Below are 20,591 nucleotides of genomic sequence, written 5' to 3'. Positions count from 1 at the left end.
TTTTTTTTTTAAAGATGACCGGTAAGGGGATCTCAACCATTGGCTTGGTGTTGTCAGCACCACGCTCAGCCAGTGAGAGAACCGGCCATCCCTATATAGGGATCCGAACCCGTGGCCTTGGTGTTATCAGCACCGCACTCTTCCCGAGTGAGCCACGGGCCGGCTTTAATTTTGATAGTTTCATCTGCATGTAAGATTAATAGGTTAAAATATTTGTACTCTTTAAGTCCAAGTGTATGATAAATTTTTGCAAATGTTCCACGTACTTTCTCAGGAAAATGTATTATCTACTGAAGGAATAGGACTTTTTTCTATTTCTGTCGAATCGCTCATAGATTGATTCAGTGCTCCCATGTTTTTACCAAGCTGCAATCTGCCGATTCTGGGGGCCTCTGTACTAAACTCTCCCACTCCAGCGGTACACCTAGTTCTCCCCGCATTGCCGTTAGCGTTCTCTTTCATCCAGCTGCCACCTTGTCCGGTGCACGGGTCCACTCTGACCGCCCGAGTCACCGCACGCTCCGGGCTCCGGGCTCGTCCGACCCGGGTCTGGAGCGGAACCGCTGAGTCGCCCGGGCCTCCCATAGTCTAGAGCGGCCACGCCGTCCCGGATGGGGCGGGGCCGCTCGCCCGGAAGTTCATCGGCCCCGCGGCCGAGACGCTTAGTCCAAGCGGCCTGGCGTTCCTGCCGGGTGCTCGCCCCTGAGGAGGTAAGATTGCTGGGCGAGACCCCCACGCCGCAGACCGCCGTCCGGGTGTCCCCGGGACCTCGCGGCGGGTGCCGGCCCCTGGCCTCTCGCCGCCGGAGGGCGCGGGGGGCGAGACGCGGACCCGGGCGGGGGCGGGCCCGCGCGGGGGGTTGTGGGAGCGCCGGGCGGGGCGGGGGGTCGGAGCCTCTGAGGGCGGCTGCGGGGCCGGTTCGGGGTCGGGGTCTCGGAGGGCGGCCGCGGGGCCGGTTCGGGGTCGGGGTCTCGGAGGGGCGTCCTCTGGGGTGTGCGCCGCGGCGGGCCGGGCCGGGGCCGCCCGGAGGCTGGTGGCGTTCCCGCGTGGCGCGGCGCCGAGGATCCTGGGCGCAGCTGCCGGGGCGGGACACGCGCTGGAGTGGGACACGCGCTGGAGGTGCCCGGAGCCTGAGAGAGACGGGGCTTCGCTCGGGGTCGCGTGTCCTGCCTGGGGGCCCTCGGGGTGGGTTCGCCCTGCGGGTGAAGAAGGGGCTTTAGGGAGAGGATAGAGCGTGGCCTGTTGTCCCCCGTGGGAGCGGGAGCTGGGGGCTGGAGGGCCCGTCCTGAGGATTCTTGCTCAAGGCGAGTGGCTGCTGGGTCTTCCGCTTGTGTGTTTCTTCGGCACCACGCGGAGCCTTTATCTGGGAGAATTGTTCCGAGCTCGTTCTGTTGGCAGAATGTCCTTGCAGTTGTTACACAGGGGACTGCGTCTCCTTGCTGCCTGCCAGCCTGAGCGGCCCTTAGCTCCCGGGGGTCTTTGCACGTGGCTTGGCCTACATCTCAGAATCAGCACTGGCCTGTCTGGTCCTTCTCAGGCTCAAGAGCTCATGGGGTTAGATTGGGTCCACCAGTGTAATCCATGTCCAGAACCTTAATTCCCTCTTCAAAGTCCCTTTTGCTGTGTAGTGTAACATATCCACAGATTCCAGGCATACGGATGTGGACGTGGGAGGAGGTGACATTCTGCCTCCCACAGATTTAATCTATGACCGCTTTGTCAAGATCCCACATATAATAAATAAAGGAGGTGTAAAACAAGAGTATGGTTTAGTACAACTTGTAATAGAAAGGCTGGAAAAAATATATGCATGTTTACGCATGTAAGCCATAATGATCTGGAAGGGTACACTAGAAACTGGGAAGGGGAAGCAAGTGGTTGGTTGGCTAAGAGGTATTTCACTATAAATCTTTTTTTACTTTTTAAATTTTGAGCCACGGGATTGTGCCCCTATTCAGTAACAACAATGAAAATTAAAAGTATCTTAAAGTGAGCTGAATAAATATTGCAAGTGATTAATTCTTCCTGTGGGTGGGGGAAAGTGAAGGTTTCCCCCATGGAAACTGGGCATCTGCACTGTCAGGGTAAGGGGACACAGTCACTGATGGTCTTTTGGCACCACCACCACCCCCATGTCTCCTGCTCTGTTCTGCTGCTGTGCGGGCGTGTGCCTTACTCCGTGCTCTCCCTTTTGAATCTGGCCTTACACTATCCCTCTGAGCACCACTGCCAGGTTAATCTTGAGATGTTCTGTTAGTTTTTGTCTCCCAATAAAGAAATGTGGCTGGGGCCTCACCTTCATCCAGCAGCCAAGGCCTGTTACAGTCTGTCCCCATGACAATCCCACTGAGCTCTGTGTGTACCTCCTTGCTTTCTCCCATAAGCTTTTTCCCTACACTTGCCCTCTGACTTTCCCACTCAGACTACTAGTTGTAAGTTTCTCTGTGATCTCAGTCTAGCAGCCCTGCCCAGACCCACTTCCTTCCCCAAGCTGCTTGTGGGTGACGCCTACAATTACCTTGACTCCCTGCATCATCCTCCTTCACCCTTCCAAGAAGCCACACCCCAACCCCCTTTCCAGATCCCCTTGACCACACCTTCACTCTGAGCAGGTGACACTGCCTCTGCCTCCTGAAATCTCCCTTCAGCTTTACATCAGTCCTAAGTGGAGCAAAATGTTCTTTCTCCCAGGCAAAGCAAAAAGAACAGGAGAGCCTGTTGGCTGAAGATGCTGCATCTGGACGGTTTGTGCCCCTCACAAGGTGGTAGGAGGCCACTTCCAGCTGCCTCCAAGCATCACCAGCACCTCCAGCCTTCAGAGGCCTCTGCTGCAGAGCCTCAGTTTCACAGAGTTCAGGCAGCACCCTCACTGCAAGGCCTGTGGGACCCAACACAGTGCCTCTGGGGCTTTACCCCACTCCGTTGTTTCCCTGTCTACAGTGGCCAACCACTGCTCTGGGAACCTGCCTGGCATGCCCCTCCCATCCCCAGCCTTTGCACTCCCTCTGCCTCTGCCTAGTACTCCCTTTCTTCAGTGTCTGCATGGCTCTTTCCCTCCCTCACGTTTAGGTCACTTTCTCAGTGAAGCCTACCCTGACTGTCCTAGTTAAAATACCCCCCACCCCCCACCCCAGGCCTCTGCTGTTTCTCTGCTGCCTGTGCCCAGAATACTTGCCCCATCTCACTGATGCATTTGCTATGATCTGTCTCCCCACTGAGATCCAAGAGGGCAGTAGTTACTGCTGTGTCCCACACTGTCCCCCAGAACAAATCCCAGCATATAGCAGGTGTTCAGGAAACACTGAAAAAGTACATATCAAAGAGAACTTCGGTTTGTAGGTTGACAGGCATTCTGCTGTGTGGATTTCTGCCAGCATTTCCTGCCTTGTCTTCTCCACCCCTGAAGGGCACAGGAGTCAGGGTGCCTGTTGGTGGTAAATGTGAGCAAAGGGCAGGCGTGTCAAGCCCTGTCCAGGGGGGCCTCTGGGCTATTACACTTCCCCCTGTGTAACAGAGACATAAAAAAGAACTACTCAATTACTCAAAGCACTATGAATGCATTGAGAAGCCCGGCATGACTGCACTTCAATAATTTCCCCATTGGGAAGAGAAAGCTGACTGTGACCGCCCCAATTCAAGGTTAGCTTCTCCCTTTTTATAAAGACAAGGAAGTTTCACAAGAAAATTCAGTTGATTTAATCATTACAAAGAACACAAGGACATGGGCAGAGTTATGGCTAAGTATAGTTTTAACAATGGAAACTAGTAACATCAGTGAGATAAAGTAAAATTCCATAACGCAATTTGCAAAAGGTTAAGTCAATCCACCAACAAAAGCTTGTTAGCAAACACTTTCTTTTCCTACAGCAATTTCCTCAGTATATTTACATAACAATCAAGTAACTTTCTCAACATATCAATCAGTAGGTTAACCTGCACCAAGGACATCTGCTCTTTGAGCCAGCAATTTTGCTGTGTTACAATTCTTTATCTACAACAGAGACTTTATCCTGGGGAAAGTTTCCTGTCTTTTGCAAACTTAACATTTCTATGTGTAATTTTAAAAAGTTAGGTCCTGTGAAATACATTTGTTTTATTAATGTTAGTACTCTCCACACTGGGCAGGGTGTGGGGCATTTATGCCGAGCCGGGCAGTGACAGGGTAGGGGGAATCCCATCATGCCTCCAGGTGGGAATGCCCCATCCTGCTCAGAGGGAGGACTGGAGATGAGCCCAAGTTTGGGAGTCTTCACAGTGTAAGGCATGTTGACACCTCAGGACTGGACAGAATCACCGAGTAGGTTGGTGTAGGTGCAAAATTGAACCCTGGGGTGCCAACAAGAAGAGAGAGATGAGAGGCTGGGAGAGAGCAGCTGGTGCAGTGGGAGGACAGAGATGGAGACACCCTCTGGATGCTGCCAGGAGGGTGCAACTCAGACAGAATTCACCACTAGGATTGGCAAGCATTGGTATGAGGACCGTGTGTGTCTGCAATCTGGGCTGCTCAACCTTTGGAGCTGATACTTCCCCACTGTAGGTGGGTCTGGTGCATCCAACTTCACAGCATTTAAGTGTCAGGAATGAAGAGTGAGAGGGATGGGCTCACAGCAGGGTTACAGGCTTTGTGGGGGCTGCACTCCTCCTATCACGGCAGGCCTGGGCCCTTCAGGGGGTGCCTGCTGGGCACCGTGGGCTCACTTTGTCTTGGTTAACATCTTGCCCCTTTATACCTGCAGCTCTGGCTCATGAGTCTTTGTCCCCATGGCTGACTATCCTTCCCCTTGGGTCTAAGATCAGGGAACACAGCATTAGTCCCTGAGACCTGGCAGCACCAGCTCCTCTTCAGGTCTCAGACTGCAGGAGTAGAGGAGGAGACCCGTGCCTGATGGGAAGATGGATTCCTGAAGGTAGCCCCTGTGTATACTCACCTGCGTCCTTGCTGGTCTCCATTTCCCAGCCATGCCCAGCCTCAGAGCTCGCCCCGAGGAGGCAGAGGTGGAGCCGTCAGCTCCAGGATCATCCCCTTGGACCCCTGCAGCCCAAGCCTGTGTGAGTGATGCTCCTGCCATGACCCACCCTGCATCTGCAGTCTGTGGTCCCTTCTGTGGCAGTGCTGAGCTAGAAGCCATCTGCCCTCACCATCAACAGCCAGGTACTGAGAATGGGTTGCTTGGTACCCTTAGTCTAGGGATATATCATCCACATCACCCTGCACTCACCCCTAGGAGGCATGTGTGTCATCACGGGCCTGGGGTGGGGGAGGAGGATGCATCATGGACTCACGGGGCCAGGGCTGGGTGTCAGAGAGGAAGCTGACCTGGCCCCTCGTGCAGTGAGCAGAACACTGTGGTTTCCCCACTTGACACAGGTGTGATATGATGACTGCCAGGGTCCTTTGCTTTGCTTTACAGCCCTGACCCCTGCCAGCCTAACAGCCAGGCTGGTGGTGGTCCTCAGTATTCTCCTCTAGTTGACCCCTTGGCCCTGCTTCCTCCTGGCTGTATTCACACTGCCTGGCTGCTCCCATCCCCTTCAGAACCCTGTCAGAGAGTCCTGTCTAAAGACCCTTTATTAGCTCATCTCTTTGGACCTCTCAACAGTAATCAGGATGGCTACTCCATGTTAGTGTCCTTTGCTTGGATCAAACAGTGGTTGTTTTAAAGGGGACACCCTGGTCAGACCCTGTGTGGGCAGGGAAGGTTGATCTAAGGGCAGAGATGACACAGGGCAGTCCTAGGTGTTCTGAACAGAACAGAGAGGAACATATCCTGAATAGGGGAAGGAGGAGGCAGGCAGAAGATGAAAGACATAAGAAGATCCCCAGGTGTGGCCCTGAGAGATGGCTTGCTGACCAGCCTGAGCAAAGGCAGGATGTTAAAGAGAGGCCAAGGGGCCCGTGCCAAGTGTGTTGAGTTGAGAATGGTGAGGGAAAGTGACGGGTTGGGGGGTGGGGAGGGACACACAGGAAGCAGGCTGATGGGTGGCTCATGTTTTAAAAGCCACTGGGGAATAAACTGGTGGAACAGGCAGCTCCAAACATTTGTTCATCCATGGGCTGGCCCATGGCTCACTCGGGAGAGTGTGGTGCTGATAACACCAAGGCCCCGGGTTCGGATCCCACATAGGGATGTCCGGTTGCTCACTGGGTGAGCCAAGATCCCCTTACCGGTCATCTTTTTTTTTAAAAAAAAAAAAAAAAAAAAGAACATTTGTTCATCCACATAAACATTAAAAAAAAAAAAATGAAAACAAGTAGACACTGTCAGAACCAGCTTGATCTTAAATCTTGAAAACTGTCAAATGATTACAGCAACCAAGTAAACACTGAATCAAGAAAAAGGCAGCTTAAAGCTGGTGGAAAGCTACGGTGGTTTTACTTGCCCATGCCCCAGCCCCTTAGTGGCTCAGTGGCAGTCTTAAAGTGAGCAGCCTGCATTCCCAGTGGGACCCGGGTCCCAGTTCTAGAGGGAGCAGAGCAGATCTTATTCAGAAGTTATTGTGTTTGTTCTAACCTGTCTGGGGCTACCTGAAGGATTGACGCAAGGTGCTTATCTCTGTTTTGCCTAACTCAGAGCAGAAAAATGATAGGCTCAAAAACATTGTCAGGTGAGCTAAAATCCCACAGCTGCTTGGGGCATCAAGTATGATTACACATACATTCAGCCACCTTAAGCCTAGGAAGAAAAGCTGGGGAGAGAATTTCTTGGGGAAAATGAGGGCATTCAACATTACCCTTGTTATACTGGGGAATTTAGAAAGCCACTTGCATGCCCAAGATAAGATATGTGCTCAGAAAAGACCTGTGAAGACCATAAGCTTTCACCTCTGGCTGATCTCTAGGCTCAGTGAGAGCAGGAAACTCAGGAAGAATTTTAAACAGTATTAAAGAAGTGCCCCAGCACAACCAATCTACAAAGACTACAACAGGCATTTTGTTTTTCTTTTGCTTTTGACATTGAAGGAAATCTCTGCCAAAACACTAGCTGAACAAACACAAGCTCAAGAAACAGAGGCTTCAGTGACTACACCTGACAAGGAATAGTTTTTGCAAAAGTAGTTTGGAATAGTCATTAAATGAACAAACAGCTATATCCTTCAACAATCAAGAATGACAAACCCCAGGGGAAGGGGGAAGTCTTATTTACATAGTTACCAGATTATAATATTCAAATCACCAGTTTTTAACCAAAATCACAAAGCATACAAAGAAGCAGGAAATTATGGCCTATTCAAAGAAAAAAAATAAATTGGCAGAAAGTATTTCTCAGAGAGCACAGACATTGGACTTACTAGAAAAGGACTTCAAACCAGCTATCTTAAATATGCTCAAAGAGCTAAAAGAAACCATGGACGATGTCTTAGTCCATTTTGTGTTGCTGTAACAGAATACCTGAGACTGGGTATTTTATAAAGAAAAGAGGTTTCTTTGGCTCGCAGTTTTGGTGGCTGGAAGTTCAAGATTGGGCAGCTGCATCTAGCAAGGGCCTCAGACTGCTTCAACTCATGGCAGAAAATGGAAGGGAAGCACACAGAGATCACATGGTCTGAGAGGAAGCAAGAGAGAGAAGCCAAGGAAGCTAGGCTCTTTTAACATCCCACTCTCACAGGAACTAAACCATTTCCATGAGAGTAATAACTCACTGACTCCTGTAGGAAGGCACTAATCCATTGGTGAGGGATCCACCCCCTTGACCAAAATACCTTCTACTAGACCCTACCACCCAACACTGCCACACTGGGGATCAAAGTTTAACATGAGTTTGGCAGGGACAAACAACATCAGAACCATAGCAGACAAAACTAAAATAACCAGGAAAATGATGTATGAACAAAATGAGAATATCAATAAAGAGAAGCAAATTATAAAAAGAAACCAAATCAAAATTCCGTGAGAATTGCAATGAAGTAAACTGAAAAATTTGAGCAGGCAGAAGAAAAGATCAGCAAACTTGAAGATAGGACAACTGAAATTATCCAGTCTGAGGAGCAGAAAGAAAAAAGATCTAGGAAAAGTGAACGGAGCTTGATGGACCTGTGGGACGTCATCAAGCAGACCAATATATATGTTATGGGAGTCCAGGAAGGAAACAAGTACAGAAAGTGGGTAGAGGGGCTGGCCAGTTGGCTTGGTTGGGTAAAGCACAGTGTAATGACACCAAGGTCAAGGGTTTGGATCCCGGTACTGGCCAGCTGCCAAAAAAAAAGAGAAAGGGGTAGAAAGAATATTTGAAGAAACAATGGCTGAAAACTTCCCAAATTAGAGGAAAGATATGAATGTACACATCCAAGAAGCTTAACAAACTCTGAGTAGATAAATTTAAAGAGGTCCTCACCAAGTCTCATTATAATCAAATTGTCAAAAGACAGACAGAATTTTGAAAGCAGCAAGAATGAAGGGACCCGTCTAGCACAAGGGATCCTCAGTAAGATCAACAGCCAATTTCTCATCAGAACCCATGGAGTTCAGAAGACAGCAGGATGGCATATTTAAAGTGCTGAGAAGAAACAAAACCTGGCAACCAAGAATTCTGTATCTAGCAAAATTTCCCTTCAAAATGAAGGGGAAATTCAGACATTCCAAAATAGACAAAAGCTGAGGAATTTTGTTACCAATAGACCTGCCCTACAAGAAATGCCTAAAGGTTGAAATGAAAGGACACTAGAGGGACTCAAAGCCCTATGAAGAAATAAAGCCTCCAGTAAAGGTAACTGCACAGGTGGGTATAAAAGTTAGCACTGTATTTTTGGCTTGTAAGTCCACTTTTTATTTTCTACACAATTTAGAGAACAAGTGCATAAAAAATAACTATAAGTCTGTGGGTTTTGTACCCACAACTTATAAAGGTATGATTTGTGATAATAGTGTAAAGGGAGTAACAGCTGTGTATGAGCAGAGTTTTTGTGTGCTATTGAGGCTAAGTTGGTATCAGTTGTTTTAGGATATTAGGATGTTCATTGTAATCCCTATGGTAACCACAAGAAAATTTCTTTTTTTTTTTTCTCTCTTTTTTAAAAGATGACTGGTAAGGGGATCTTAAACCTTGACTTGGTGTTGTCAGCACCATGCTCTCCTAAGTGAGCCAACCGGCCATCCCTATATAGGGATCCAAACCCGTGGCCTTGGTGTTGTCAGCACCGCACTCTCCCAAGTGAGCCACAAGTCGGCCCCCACAAGAAAATTTCTTTAAAATGTACAGAAAAAGAAGTAAGGAGGGAATCAAGATAGTGTACTACAAAAAAATCAACTGAACTCCAAAGAAGGCAGTGACAGAGGAACTGAGGGACAAAAAGGTAAAAGGTAGACCAAGACCAGATGCAGAATGGCAGAAGTCAGGCCTTCGTTTTCAGTAATTACCTTAAATGTGAATAGATTAAACTCTCCAGTCAAAAAGCAGGTATTGTCAGAATGGATGACATGGAAGCATGATCCAATTATATGCTGTCTACAGGGGACTTACTTTAGATTCAAAGACACAAGCTTAATGTGAAAGGTAGAAAGTAACCAAAAGAGAGCTGGGTTGACTATACTAATATCAGACAAAATAAACTAAGTGAAAAACTGTTACAAGAGACAATGAAGGACATTTTATATTGATAAAAAGATAGATTCAACAACAAGATATAGCAATTATAACAGATACAAACCAAATAAAGAGCCCCAAAATATATGGAGCAAACATAGATTTGAAGGGAGAAATAGACAATTCTATAAGCATAGTTAGAGACTTCAATATCCCACTTCCAAAAATGGACAGAACATCCAGACAGAAATCAGTAAGGAAATAGGGGACTTGAACAACACTGTAAGTCAGCGACACCAGTAGACATTTCTATGGTCTGAATGTTTCTGTCCCTCCAAAAGTTATATCTTGACATCTAATTCCCAATGTGTTGATATTAACAGGAGGGTCTTTGGGAGATGACTAAGTCATGAGAGCAGAACCCTTGTGAATGGGATGGATGCCTTATAAAAGAGGCCTGATGGAGCTTGTATGCCCCTTTTCTTGCCCTTCTGCCATGTGAAGAGACCTAGAAGGTGCCACCTCTGAGGAACAGGCCCTCACCAAATAACAAATGTGCTGGCATCTTGATCTTGGATTTCCCAGCTTCCAGAACTGTGAGCAGTAAATTTCTGTTGTTTATGAATTACCCAGTCTAAGGTATTTTGTTAAAGCAGCCCAAATGGACTGTGAAGAAATATATAAAACACTCCACCCTGGGCCGGCCCATGGCTCACTCGGGAGAGTGCGGTGCTGATAACACCAAGGCCCCGGGTTCGGATCCCATATAGAGATGGCCGGTTAGCTCATTGGGTGAGCATGGTGCTGACAACACCAAGTCAAGGGTTAAGATCCCCTTACCGGTCATCTTTTTTAAAATAAATAAATAAATAAAATAAAATAAATAAATAAAAAATAAAACACTCCACCCAGAAGAACAGATAACACATTCTTCCCAAGTGTATGTGGAACATAAGTCTTGATAAATTTAAAAAGATTGAAGTCATACAAAGTATCTTCTCTGACCAATAACAGCAGGAAAACTGGAAATTTTCCAGATATATAGAAATAAAGCGACAAATGGGTCAAAGAAAAAAATCACAAGAGAAATTAGAGAATACCTTGAGACGAATGAAAATACAGCATACCAAAATTTATGCCTTAATTAAGAAGGAGAAAAATATTGAATCAGTAACCTAACGTTACACCTTAAAAGACTACTAGAGGAAGAGCAAACTAAACCCAAAGCTATCAGAAGGGAGGGAACAAGTTTACAACAGAGACAAGAGAAATAGAGAATAGAAAAACAGTAGAATCAACAAAATCAAAATGTCAACAAAATTAACAAACTGTTCTTGAGATTGACAAAGGAAAAAAGAGAAGACACAAATAATGAAAATCAGAAACAAAAGTGGGGACATTATTACCAACCTTAAAAACATAAAATAGGAGGATAAGAGAATACTGTGAACAGTTGTACACCAACAAATTAGATAACCTAGATGAAAGGGACAAATTCATAGAAATACACAAAGTACCAGAACTGACTCTGAACAGACCTGTAACAAATAAAGAGACTGAGTCAGTAATAAAAACTCCCAGCAAAGAAAAGTCCAGGACCCAAATGGCTTTAATGATTAATTCTACTAGCATTTAATGAATTAATATCCATCCTTCTCAAATTCTTCCAAAATATAGAAGAGGAGGGAACACTTCCCAACTCATTCTGAGGCCAGCAGTATATACTAATATGGGTCAAATTGTGTCCCCCAGAGGTTCATGTATGAGAAACTTAAGCTCTACTGGGGCAGTGTTAAGAGGGTGGGAAATCTTGTTATGGTAATTGAAAGGTGGGGCCTTTAAGAGGTGATTAAGTTGTGAGGACTGAACCCTCATGAATGGATTAATCCATTGATGGTTTAATGGGTGGTAATGGGCACAGTTCTGATGGCTCTAAAAGGAGAGCAAGTGAGGACTTGCATCACTGTCACCACCACCAAGGCCCTCACCAGATGTGTTCCCTGGACTTCGGACTTGCCACCCTCCAACATTATAAGAAATAAATTACCCAGTTTCAGGTATTCTGTTCTAAGCAAGAGAAACAGACTAATACACCTACCAAAGCCAGATAAAGATATCACAAGAAAGGAAAATTAGAAACCAGTACCCCTTATAGCTAGAGATGCAAAACTCTCAACAGAATAATGGCAAACTGAATCCAACAGCATGTTAAAAGTATTATACCTTGTGACCAAGTGAGATTTAACCCAGTAATAGAAGGGTGGTTTAACCAAAGAAAACCAATCAGTGTAATTCACTACATTAATAAAATGAAGGAGAAAAATCATGATTATCTCAATTTATATAGAAAAACCCTTTGACGAAATATAACACTTATGATTGAAAAAAAAGAAAGAAACTCATGAAACTTGTAATAGAAAGGTACCTGCTCAACATGATGTAGGGTATTCGTGAAAAACCCACAGCTAACATATTCAGTGGCAAAAGAGTAAAACTTTTCCCCCCCGAGATCAGGAGCAAGACAAGTATGTCTGATTTCACCACTATTCAACATTGTACCAGAAGTTCTAACCAGAGCAAGTAGGCAAGAAAAAGAAAGAAAAGGCACCCAAATTGGAAAGAAAGAAATAAAACTATTTGCATGAGACAAAACTCCATACATAGCAAATCCCAAAGAATCCACAGAAAAGCTACTAGAGGTAGTAAACTAGTTCATCAAAGATGCAGGGAACAAGATCAGCACACAGTGTGCTTCTATACACCAGCAATGAACAATCTGAAAAGGAAATTAAGGAAGCAACTCCATTTACATGGAATCAATAGGAAAAAAAACTAGAGATAAATTTAACCAAGGAGACAAAAGACTTGTTCACTGAAAACTGCAAAACGTTACTGAAAGGAATTAAAGAAAATACAAGTAAATGGAAGACATCCCATGTTCATGAATTAGGAGATGTAATATTGTACCAAAACTACCCAAGGTGATCTTTGGATTCAATGCAATTCCCATCAAAATTCCAATGGCCTCATTTGCAGAAATGGAGAAGTTGATCCTCAGATTCATATGGAACTAAAAGTGCCCCAAATAGCCAAAACAATCTTGAAAAAGAGTAACAAAGCTGGAGGAGTCACACTTTCCACTTTCAAAACTTACTACAAAGCTGCAGTTATCAAAACAGTTTGGTACTGGCATAAAGATATACAGACTAGTGGAATAGAATTGAGAGTGCAGAAATAAACCTGTACATCTGTAGCCAATTGATTTTTTTTGTTTTTGTTTTTGGTGGCTGGCTTGTGCAGAGATCTGGACCTGTGACCTTATTGTTATAAGGCTACACTCTAACCAACTGACCTAACCAGCCAGCCCTGTGGCCAGCTGATTTTTAACAAAGGTGCCAAGATCTTTCAAGCAGAAGAAAAACAGCCCTTCAGCAAATAGTGCTGGAATGAGTAAATGTTCACAATGCCAAAGGACAAAGTCGGGGCCCTACCTTATGCCACATAGAGAAGTTAAGTCAAAATGGATCAGTGATGTAAGTATAGGACTTTTAGAATAAATTATAGGGGTAAACCTTCATGATCTTGGATTTGGCTATGGATTCTTAGATATGGCACCAAAAGCATAAACAACAAAAGAAAAAAATAGATTACACTTCATCAAAATTTAAAACTTTTGGGCATCAAAGAACATTATCAAGAAAGTGAAAAGACGTCCTACGGAATGGGGGGAAATCTTTGCAAATCATATGTCTGATAAGGGTCTAGTGTGCAGAGCATATAAAGAACTTTTACAACCCGATGAAAGACAACCCAATTTGCTAACAGATGAAAAGATGTTTAGTATCATTAGTCATTAGAGAAATACAAATCAAGAGTACAATGAGGTCATCCCTAGGATGGGCGTAATAAAAAAAAGAAAAAGATAACTAGTGTTCACGAGGATGTGCAGAAATTGGAACCTTCATACATTGCTGATGGGAATGCAAAATTGGACAGTCACTGTGGAAAATAATTTGGCAGTTCCTCAAAAGTTTAAACATAGCATTACCAAATAACCCAGTAATTCCACTCCTTGGTATATGCCCAGAAGAACTGCAGACAGGTACTGCTTTGGGTTGAATATCCCCCCAGAACTTAATCCCCACTGTGAGTGTTAAGAGGATGGGAAATTCTATTACGGTAATTGAAAGGTGGTGTCTCGAAGAGGTGATTAGATTGTAGGACCATGCAGTAGTGAATGGATTAATAATGATGGTCAGGGGCATGGTTTGGAGGACTTTAAAAGGAGAGTGAATAAGGAGGTTAGTCTCTCTCTGCTCCACCATTTTTGCAGTGTGATACACTGCTGTCACTGAAGTTACCAACAAAGAAAACCTTCACCAGATGTGTTCCCTGGACTTTGGACTTCCTAGCCTCTGAAATCGTAAGCAATAAATTTTGTTTTCTTATAAATCACCCAGTTCCAAGTATTTTGTTCTAAGCAACAGAAACGGACTAATGCAGGTGCTTACACAAGTACACATACCTTGTGTTCATAGTAGTACTATTCACAGTGTCCAAAAGGTGCAAACAACCCAAACGTCCATCAGTGGTAGGACGGATGAATGGTAGTATATGCATACTATGGAATATAATTCAGCCATAAAAAGGAATGAAGTACTGATACATGCAACAGTGTGGGTGAAGCACCAAAACATTTGCCAAGTCAAAGAAGCCAGCCACAAAAGACCATGTACTGGATGATTCCATTTATGTGAAATATCCAGAATAGTTAAGTCCTAGAGACAGAATACAGGTTGGTGGTTGTCAGGGGCCGGGGGAAGGAGGTGATGGGGGTAAACTGCTTAGTGGGTAAGGGGTTTTACTTTGGAGTAATGAAAATGTTTTGGAAATAGAAGTGGTAGTTGCACAACATTATGAGTGTTACATACCACTGAATTGTTCGTTTTGGAATGATTAATTTTATGTTGTGTGAATTTCACTTCACCTCAATAAATTATTAAATAAAACAAAAAGAAAAGTAGCTGCAGGTGATTGAGAACTGGTGGAGCCCCCCTGAGTGTGAGGTACCACTGGGGTCTGTATGGCAGACGGTCTGGCTGTGGTGCCGGGAGAGGCCACTGCTGCACCACTGCAGCAGGTAATGCATCATGGTCACACAAGCCTGGTTTTACGACATGGGTAGTGATTGAAACTGTTCTACAAGCCTGGAAGCCACTAAGCGTAAAGGACTTTTACCATAAAGGTGTTTCCTTTCAGAGGAAATTTTATACTGTTCTGGAAGAGCTCAGAATCCTTACCTTCTTCATCTAAGTAGGAACTTCCGTCATTTTTTCCCACAGTCCTTATGCTGCAAAGAATTGCATCCAGTTCAGTGAGTCCAAACAGTCATCCCCACCATTGTCACCCCAGGATTCACTCTTTATTTCTGTCTGAATAAAAGACTGTCATCTGAGCAGTGGCTCAGGCTAGACAGCCAGTTCCTCATTGCCACCATCTCCTGACCACACTAGTAGCATCTCATCTCAATCAGGGGCCACCAAATCCAGCTGGCAGGTGGTTTTTTATGGCCTTACAAGCCAAGAATGTTTTTGAGGGGTTTTTAAAGGGTCTTTTTTTTCCTTTGTTTTTTTTTTGTTCTTGTTTTTGATTGCTTGACAGTACGGGGATCCAAACCCTTGACCTTGGTGTTATGACACTGTGCTCTGACCAACTAAGCTAATTGGCCAGCCCTAAAAGGTTATTTTAAAACAGCGAAGAAGACCATGTAACAAACTATACAGCCGCAAAGCCTAACACAGTTTCTCTCTGACGCTTTACAGAAATCTCTGCTGACTCCTGTCTGTGTAGTTGCCACGGCCTTTTTTATCCTTCCTCATCTGGTCCCTTCTCCACACATAGCCAGAAGAGGGCAAGGGGCTCCCAGGTCAGAATCTTGGCAGGGAAGAGAGGCCCAGCAAACCCCAGGCCGTTCCTGGTGGGGCGAGGACTCATGCAGACATTGCCTCTCAGTGCAGCCCTTGTGCCCTCCCTTCTGTCACTCCTGGAGCCCAGTGGAAGGTGGACACCACATTACCCGGACACCCTGTGGGGCCAGGACTGGGGCTTCTCATGGGGAGCAGAAACTGAGGAGGGGGTGGGGAGGGGCACAGTGTGTGTGACCATGGGCTGCCAAGGGGAAGGTGAAGAAAGGCACCCTGTGTGTCGGCAGTTCCACAGCAGAGGCCTAATCCCAGACTCCAGGGCCGAAGGAGCATGCAGGAGGCGTCCGGCTGGAGGCACCACAGCACAGTGTGGCACCAAGAGACATGAAGTGGCACCAAGAGACATATGGGTGCATTGGGCAGAGGGGCTGGTCCTGTAAGGGTCACAGTGGGGGCTGGGCTGTGTCCAGATTGGGACTGTACTGACACCACTGGTGGCTCCTCGGGAACAGGCAGGAGGCAGAGAGAGAGAGTGCTGTCGCAGCAAATTCTGGAAGTCCCAGACAGGGAGAGGCAGTGAGGGAGCAGGATGGAGGGATGATGGGCCCAAGGAGAGGGGTCCTTCCAGTCCTGGGGACACAGTTCTGTGTCAGAGAGTGATCCAGACGGTGTGAGAGACAGCAGGGATGGCGAGGAGAGCATGGCGGGGAGCTTTCATTTATGGGCAACATTCAGGGAAGGGTTCTCTGGTGAGGTGTGTTTGAGCAGACGTTGGTGGAGAGAAGGGCAAGTATGAAGGCCACGTGGAGAGTATTCCAGGCAGGGCAGACCCTAAGGTAAGCGTATCCACCCTGCTCAGGGAACAGCCAGAGCAGAGGTGGGGAAAGGCCTGGGAGGCCCTGAGTGCGCTGACAGTGCTGTGGTCTGATGGGCAGGAGGGAAGCTACTCAACTCATGTGGCACGGCCTGGGTTTCTCAATTTGAATGAGAGAGAGACTGCCAAGACCTTCATTTGTAGGATCCAGGGCATGAAGAAACAGGGAGGTGCCAACACCTCTCTCCTGGTGTGACAAGGAGCCTTATGCCGATTTCTGTCTTCAGAAAGATGGACACAACCCGTTACATATTGTCACCAGGGCCAGCAGTTGTCCAGCAAATTCCAACCAGAATTGCAGGTGTTCCAAGAAAGTGAAGGTGGTTTTAACAAGACGGAGCAGTCTCTGAAGGCTTCCCTGTTGAGTGAGACAGAATCCGGTGTTTGACACATGTCCCTGCCACACAGGAGAGTTGGGTGATGCTTCCATGCATTCCATGGAGCTAGCTTTGCCCCTCTGTGCCTGTGGCCAGGGGCTGCCTCTCCACACTGGTGACTGCTAAGACCAAGCCTGGATGCCACTTGCTGGCACAGAGAGAACAAAAGATAGGCCTGAGGGGTTTACACCTTGCATTGTGGAGAAGAGAAAAGTAAAATATGTGACAATGGAACATGAAGCACGTGACGTTTTCCTTGTACAGGTGGAAGGGGTGAGAACCCCCCTGCATTTGGGTCACATTCCAAGGTAGAGCCAACAGGACTTGCTGCAGGTGTGAGAGGAAGGGGCTGTGGAGGAGCACCAGGGTTTTGGTCAGCCAGCACGCAAACTGCAGGAGTGACTCCTGAGAAGTTGTATTAGTCCATTTGTGTTGCTATGATAGAAATACCTGAGACTAGGTAATTTATAAGGAAAAGAGGTTTATTTGGCTTACGATTCTGGGACAGCCGCATCTGGCATGAGCCTCAGGCTGCTTCTACTCATGGCAGAAAGCGGCAGGCAGCCGGCGGGTACAAGGAGATCACGTTGCAGGGGAGAGAGGTGCCAGGGTCTATTAAACAACCAGCTCTTGCGGGAACTGATAGAGTGAGAACTCTCATTAATCCCCCCTCTGCCACGGAGAGCATTAATCCATTCATGTGGGATCTGCCCCCATGATCCAAACTGCCACATTGGCGATCAGATTTCCATGAGTTCTGGGAGGACAGTACATCCAAACTCCATCGTGTGTGGAATCCTGGGGAAGGGTGGGTTACCCAGGGGCTCACCCAGCACTTCCCTGGTCCCCTGCAAGATCTGGGACCACCAGTCCAGTGAGTCCTCATGCCTCTTGCCTCCTCCACAGAAGGTAAGGCTTCCAGCTCTGCGGATTTCTTGTCTGTGTGTTTTCCTGTTGATTCCACAGCCATTCCTTTCAAGTGACTTTATGTTTATTGTTTCAGATTGTGACAACAGGACTGAGGACAAGGAGTTTCTTCAGAAGGAAGATATTTCTGAGGATTTGGAATCACAGGCAGAAGTGTCAGAAAACTGTGCTGGTGATGTTTCCCAGGCACCCGGGCTTGGAGAACTCTGTGATAACGCATTAGAGAGAGATTGGGGGGTCCCTGAAGGTGAGGGCTTAGTGCAGTCCTTCTGCTGGGAGGGGGACTTCACACCATCAAAAGTGCTCCATAAGAGCCCCTTGGGGGAGAAAAATCTGGACTGTAATGGTTTTGACAGAAGCTTCAGTCTGAGCCCAAACCCGATGGCATATCAAGGAGTCTCTACAGAAGAGAGGCCACATCCAAATGACATGTGTAGCCAGAGCTTCCCACACAGTGTGGACCTGACTGGCCATGAGGCAGTTCCCACAGCTGAAGGCCCACTCATATGTAATGAGTGTGGAAAAACTTTCAGAGGAAACCCTGATCTTACTCGGCATCAGGTCGTCCATGCTGGAGAGGACTCCGTCATGTGTGATGAATGTGGGAAATCCTTCAGCCAGAACTCGGTTCTTAAAAGCCATCAGCGATCTCATGTGAGGGAGAAGGTCTTCCATGGGCTGTCAGACCTTGCCAGGCATCAGACTCACCACAGGAGTGAGAAGCCTTGCGTGTGTGATGAATGTGGAAAAGCCTTCAGCCAGAACTCAGGTCTTAAAAAGCACCAAAAGTCTCACATGAGTGAGAAACCCTATGAATGCAATGAGTGTGGGAAGGCTTTTAGGCGGAGCTCAAACCTCATCCAACATCAGAGAATCCATTCTGGGGAGAAACCCTATGTGTGTGACGAGTGTGGGAAGGCCTTCAGGCGGAGCTCAAACCTCATTAAACACCATAGGATTCACACAGGTGAGAAGCCTTTCGAGTGCAACGAGTGTGGGAAGGCCTTCAGCCAGAGCGCACACCTTCGGAAGCACCAGAGGGTTCACACTGGAGAGAAGCCCTATGAGTGCAGTGATTGTGGCAAACCATTCAGTCGAGTCTCCAACCTCATTAAGCATCACAGGGTCCACACTGGAGAGAAGCCCTATAAGTGTGGTGACTGTGGGAAGGCCTTCAGCCAGAGCTCCAGTCTTATTCAGCATCGGCGGATTCACACAGGAGAAAAGCCACATGTGTGTAACGTGTGTGGAAAAGCCTTTAGTTACAGCTCTGTGCTCAGAAAGCACCAGATAATCCACACGGGAGAGAAGCCATATGGCTGCAATGTCTGTGGGAAGGCCTTCAGCCACAGCTCAGCCCTTATTCAGCACCAGGGCGTGCACACAGGTGACAAGCCCTATGAGTGTCATGAATGCGGGAAGACCTTTGGCCGCAGCTCTAACCTCATCCTTCACCAGCGAGTCCACACTGGAGAGAAACCCTATGAATGTACTGAGTGTGGGAAAACCTTCAGCCAGAGCTCAACCCTCATTCAGCATCAGAGGATTCATAATGGGTTGAAACCCCATGAATGTAGCCAGTGTGGCAAAGCCTTCAACCGAAGCTCAAACCTCATTCACCACCAGAAAGTCCATACTGGGGAGAAACCTTACACATGTGTTGAATGTGGCAAGGGCTTCAGCCAGAGCTCACACCTTATTCAACATCAGATAATCCACACTGGCGAGAGGCCCTATAAATGCAGTGAGTGTGGGAAAGCCTTCAGTCAGCGTTCGGTCCTTATCCAACACCAGAGAATTCACACTGGGGTGAAGCCCTACGACTGCACTACATGTGGGAAAGCCTTCAGCCAGCGCTCAAAGCTGATTAAACACCAGTTGATTCACACCAGGGAGTAGCCTGTTGGTCTGGTAGGAGCGAAGTCCAGCACGGTTTCCTCTCCGACTCTGGCCATCATCCAGGCCTGGAGCCAGTGCTTGCTCACTGCCCTTCACCCAGTGACCAGGAAGCCTGGATGACCCTTTACAGGCTTCTGTCTCACTGCCATTGCTCCTGCTCTGGTACCTCTTGTTTTGTTTTGTTTTGTTTTGTTTTTACAGTTTGAGTGAAGACTGCCACGTTTGTTAGGAAGAAAAAGATTATGGAGGCTGCATATTCATGAATAGAGTTTGTTATTGTCATCGAGTTACTAAAAGTAAAGTGACATTTGGTTTGTGATAACCACAGTAATTCTTTTGTTTGGTAATTAGTCATAAGGAGCGCATTCTTTGTCAGTGGCTGTAGTTGACGTTTTGTTTACATAAAGTCAGGTTGAGAGTGTTCCCGGTCTGACTACTGGCATCCTCCCCGGAGGGGCACACACTCACTGCCACCATCCCTCTCCCTTCATCCCCACCGCCCCACCCTCTGTACATATCTGCAGTCTCGGTTCAGCTTTCTCATTGCTTTGCTGTGCTCAGGTCCCCACACCCCACTCGGGACTGTTGCACAGTCTTGTGGATGTTCCCAGCCTCCAAATTCTGTGCCTCCTGGTGCAGGACCTGCAGAGGAAGCTCTCTCTAAGAACCTCATTTTCTTCCCCACAGTTTCTAGGTTCAGTCTTTCCCCAGACACATTAGTCACCAGACATTTATGGAGCACTGACTAGGTGCCCTGCCCTAGGGGTTCAGCTTACCCACTCCCCTATCCTCAGTTTCCCAGAGCTGTGCTCCTGTCCCGTAAACAGGGAGAACTCAGCCCAAATGCAACATCTCTCACCAGGGAGGCCCCTGGATACCAGCCAGCAGATCTCAACCTAGGGCTGTTACCAGACATGGTTCTCTGCAAACTACAGCCCACGGGCCAAACCTGGCCCCCATTCGTTTACACCCATGCCTGTTTGTTCACAGATATCTATGGCAGCTTTTGCACCACTGAATTGAGTAGTGGTCCACATTATGGCTCACAGAACCAGAGTATGAACTTTAT

At 46.9% G+C, this 20,591-nt stretch overlaps 1 protein-coding gene across 1 annotated transcript; it reads left to right on the top strand.

Annotated features, from left to right (window-relative positions):
• The first annotated feature begins 654 nt into the window (after positions 1 to 654).
• Positions 655 to 19,990, top strand: ZNF16 (zinc finger protein 16). The gene is made up of 3 exons (XM_063079469.1): positions 655 to 710; positions 4,958 to 5,152; positions 17,700 to 19,990. The coding sequence occupies exons 2-3, from the start codon at positions 4,960 to 4,962 to the stop codon at positions 19,520 to 19,522; spliced, it is 2,016 nt and encodes a 671-aa protein (XP_062935539.1). The 5' UTR covers positions 655 to 710; positions 4,958 to 4,959; the 3' UTR covers positions 19,523 to 19,990.
• Positions 19,991 to 20,591: the final 601 nt, after the last annotated feature.

The sequence above is a fragment of the Cynocephalus volans genome, chromosome 15, assembly GCF_027409185.1.
Source record: "Cynocephalus volans isolate mCynVol1 chromosome 15, mCynVol1.pri, whole genome shotgun sequence".
NCBI lineage: Eukaryota > Metazoa > Chordata > Mammalia > Dermoptera > Cynocephalidae > Cynocephalus > Cynocephalus volans.
The sequence above is the reverse complement of the archived record's forward strand: the minus strand, read 5'-3'. Positions and strand labels throughout refer to the sequence as shown.

Coding starts and splice junctions, on each gene's coding strand:
- ZNF16 (XM_063079469.1), top strand. CDS start 4,960: ATGCCCAGCCTCAGAGCTCGCCCCGAGGAGGCAGAGGTGGAGCCGTCA. Junction 5,153..17,699: donor CCCTCACCATCAACAGCCAG/GTACTGAGAATG, acceptor TTATTGTTTCAG/ATTGTGACAACAGGACTGAG.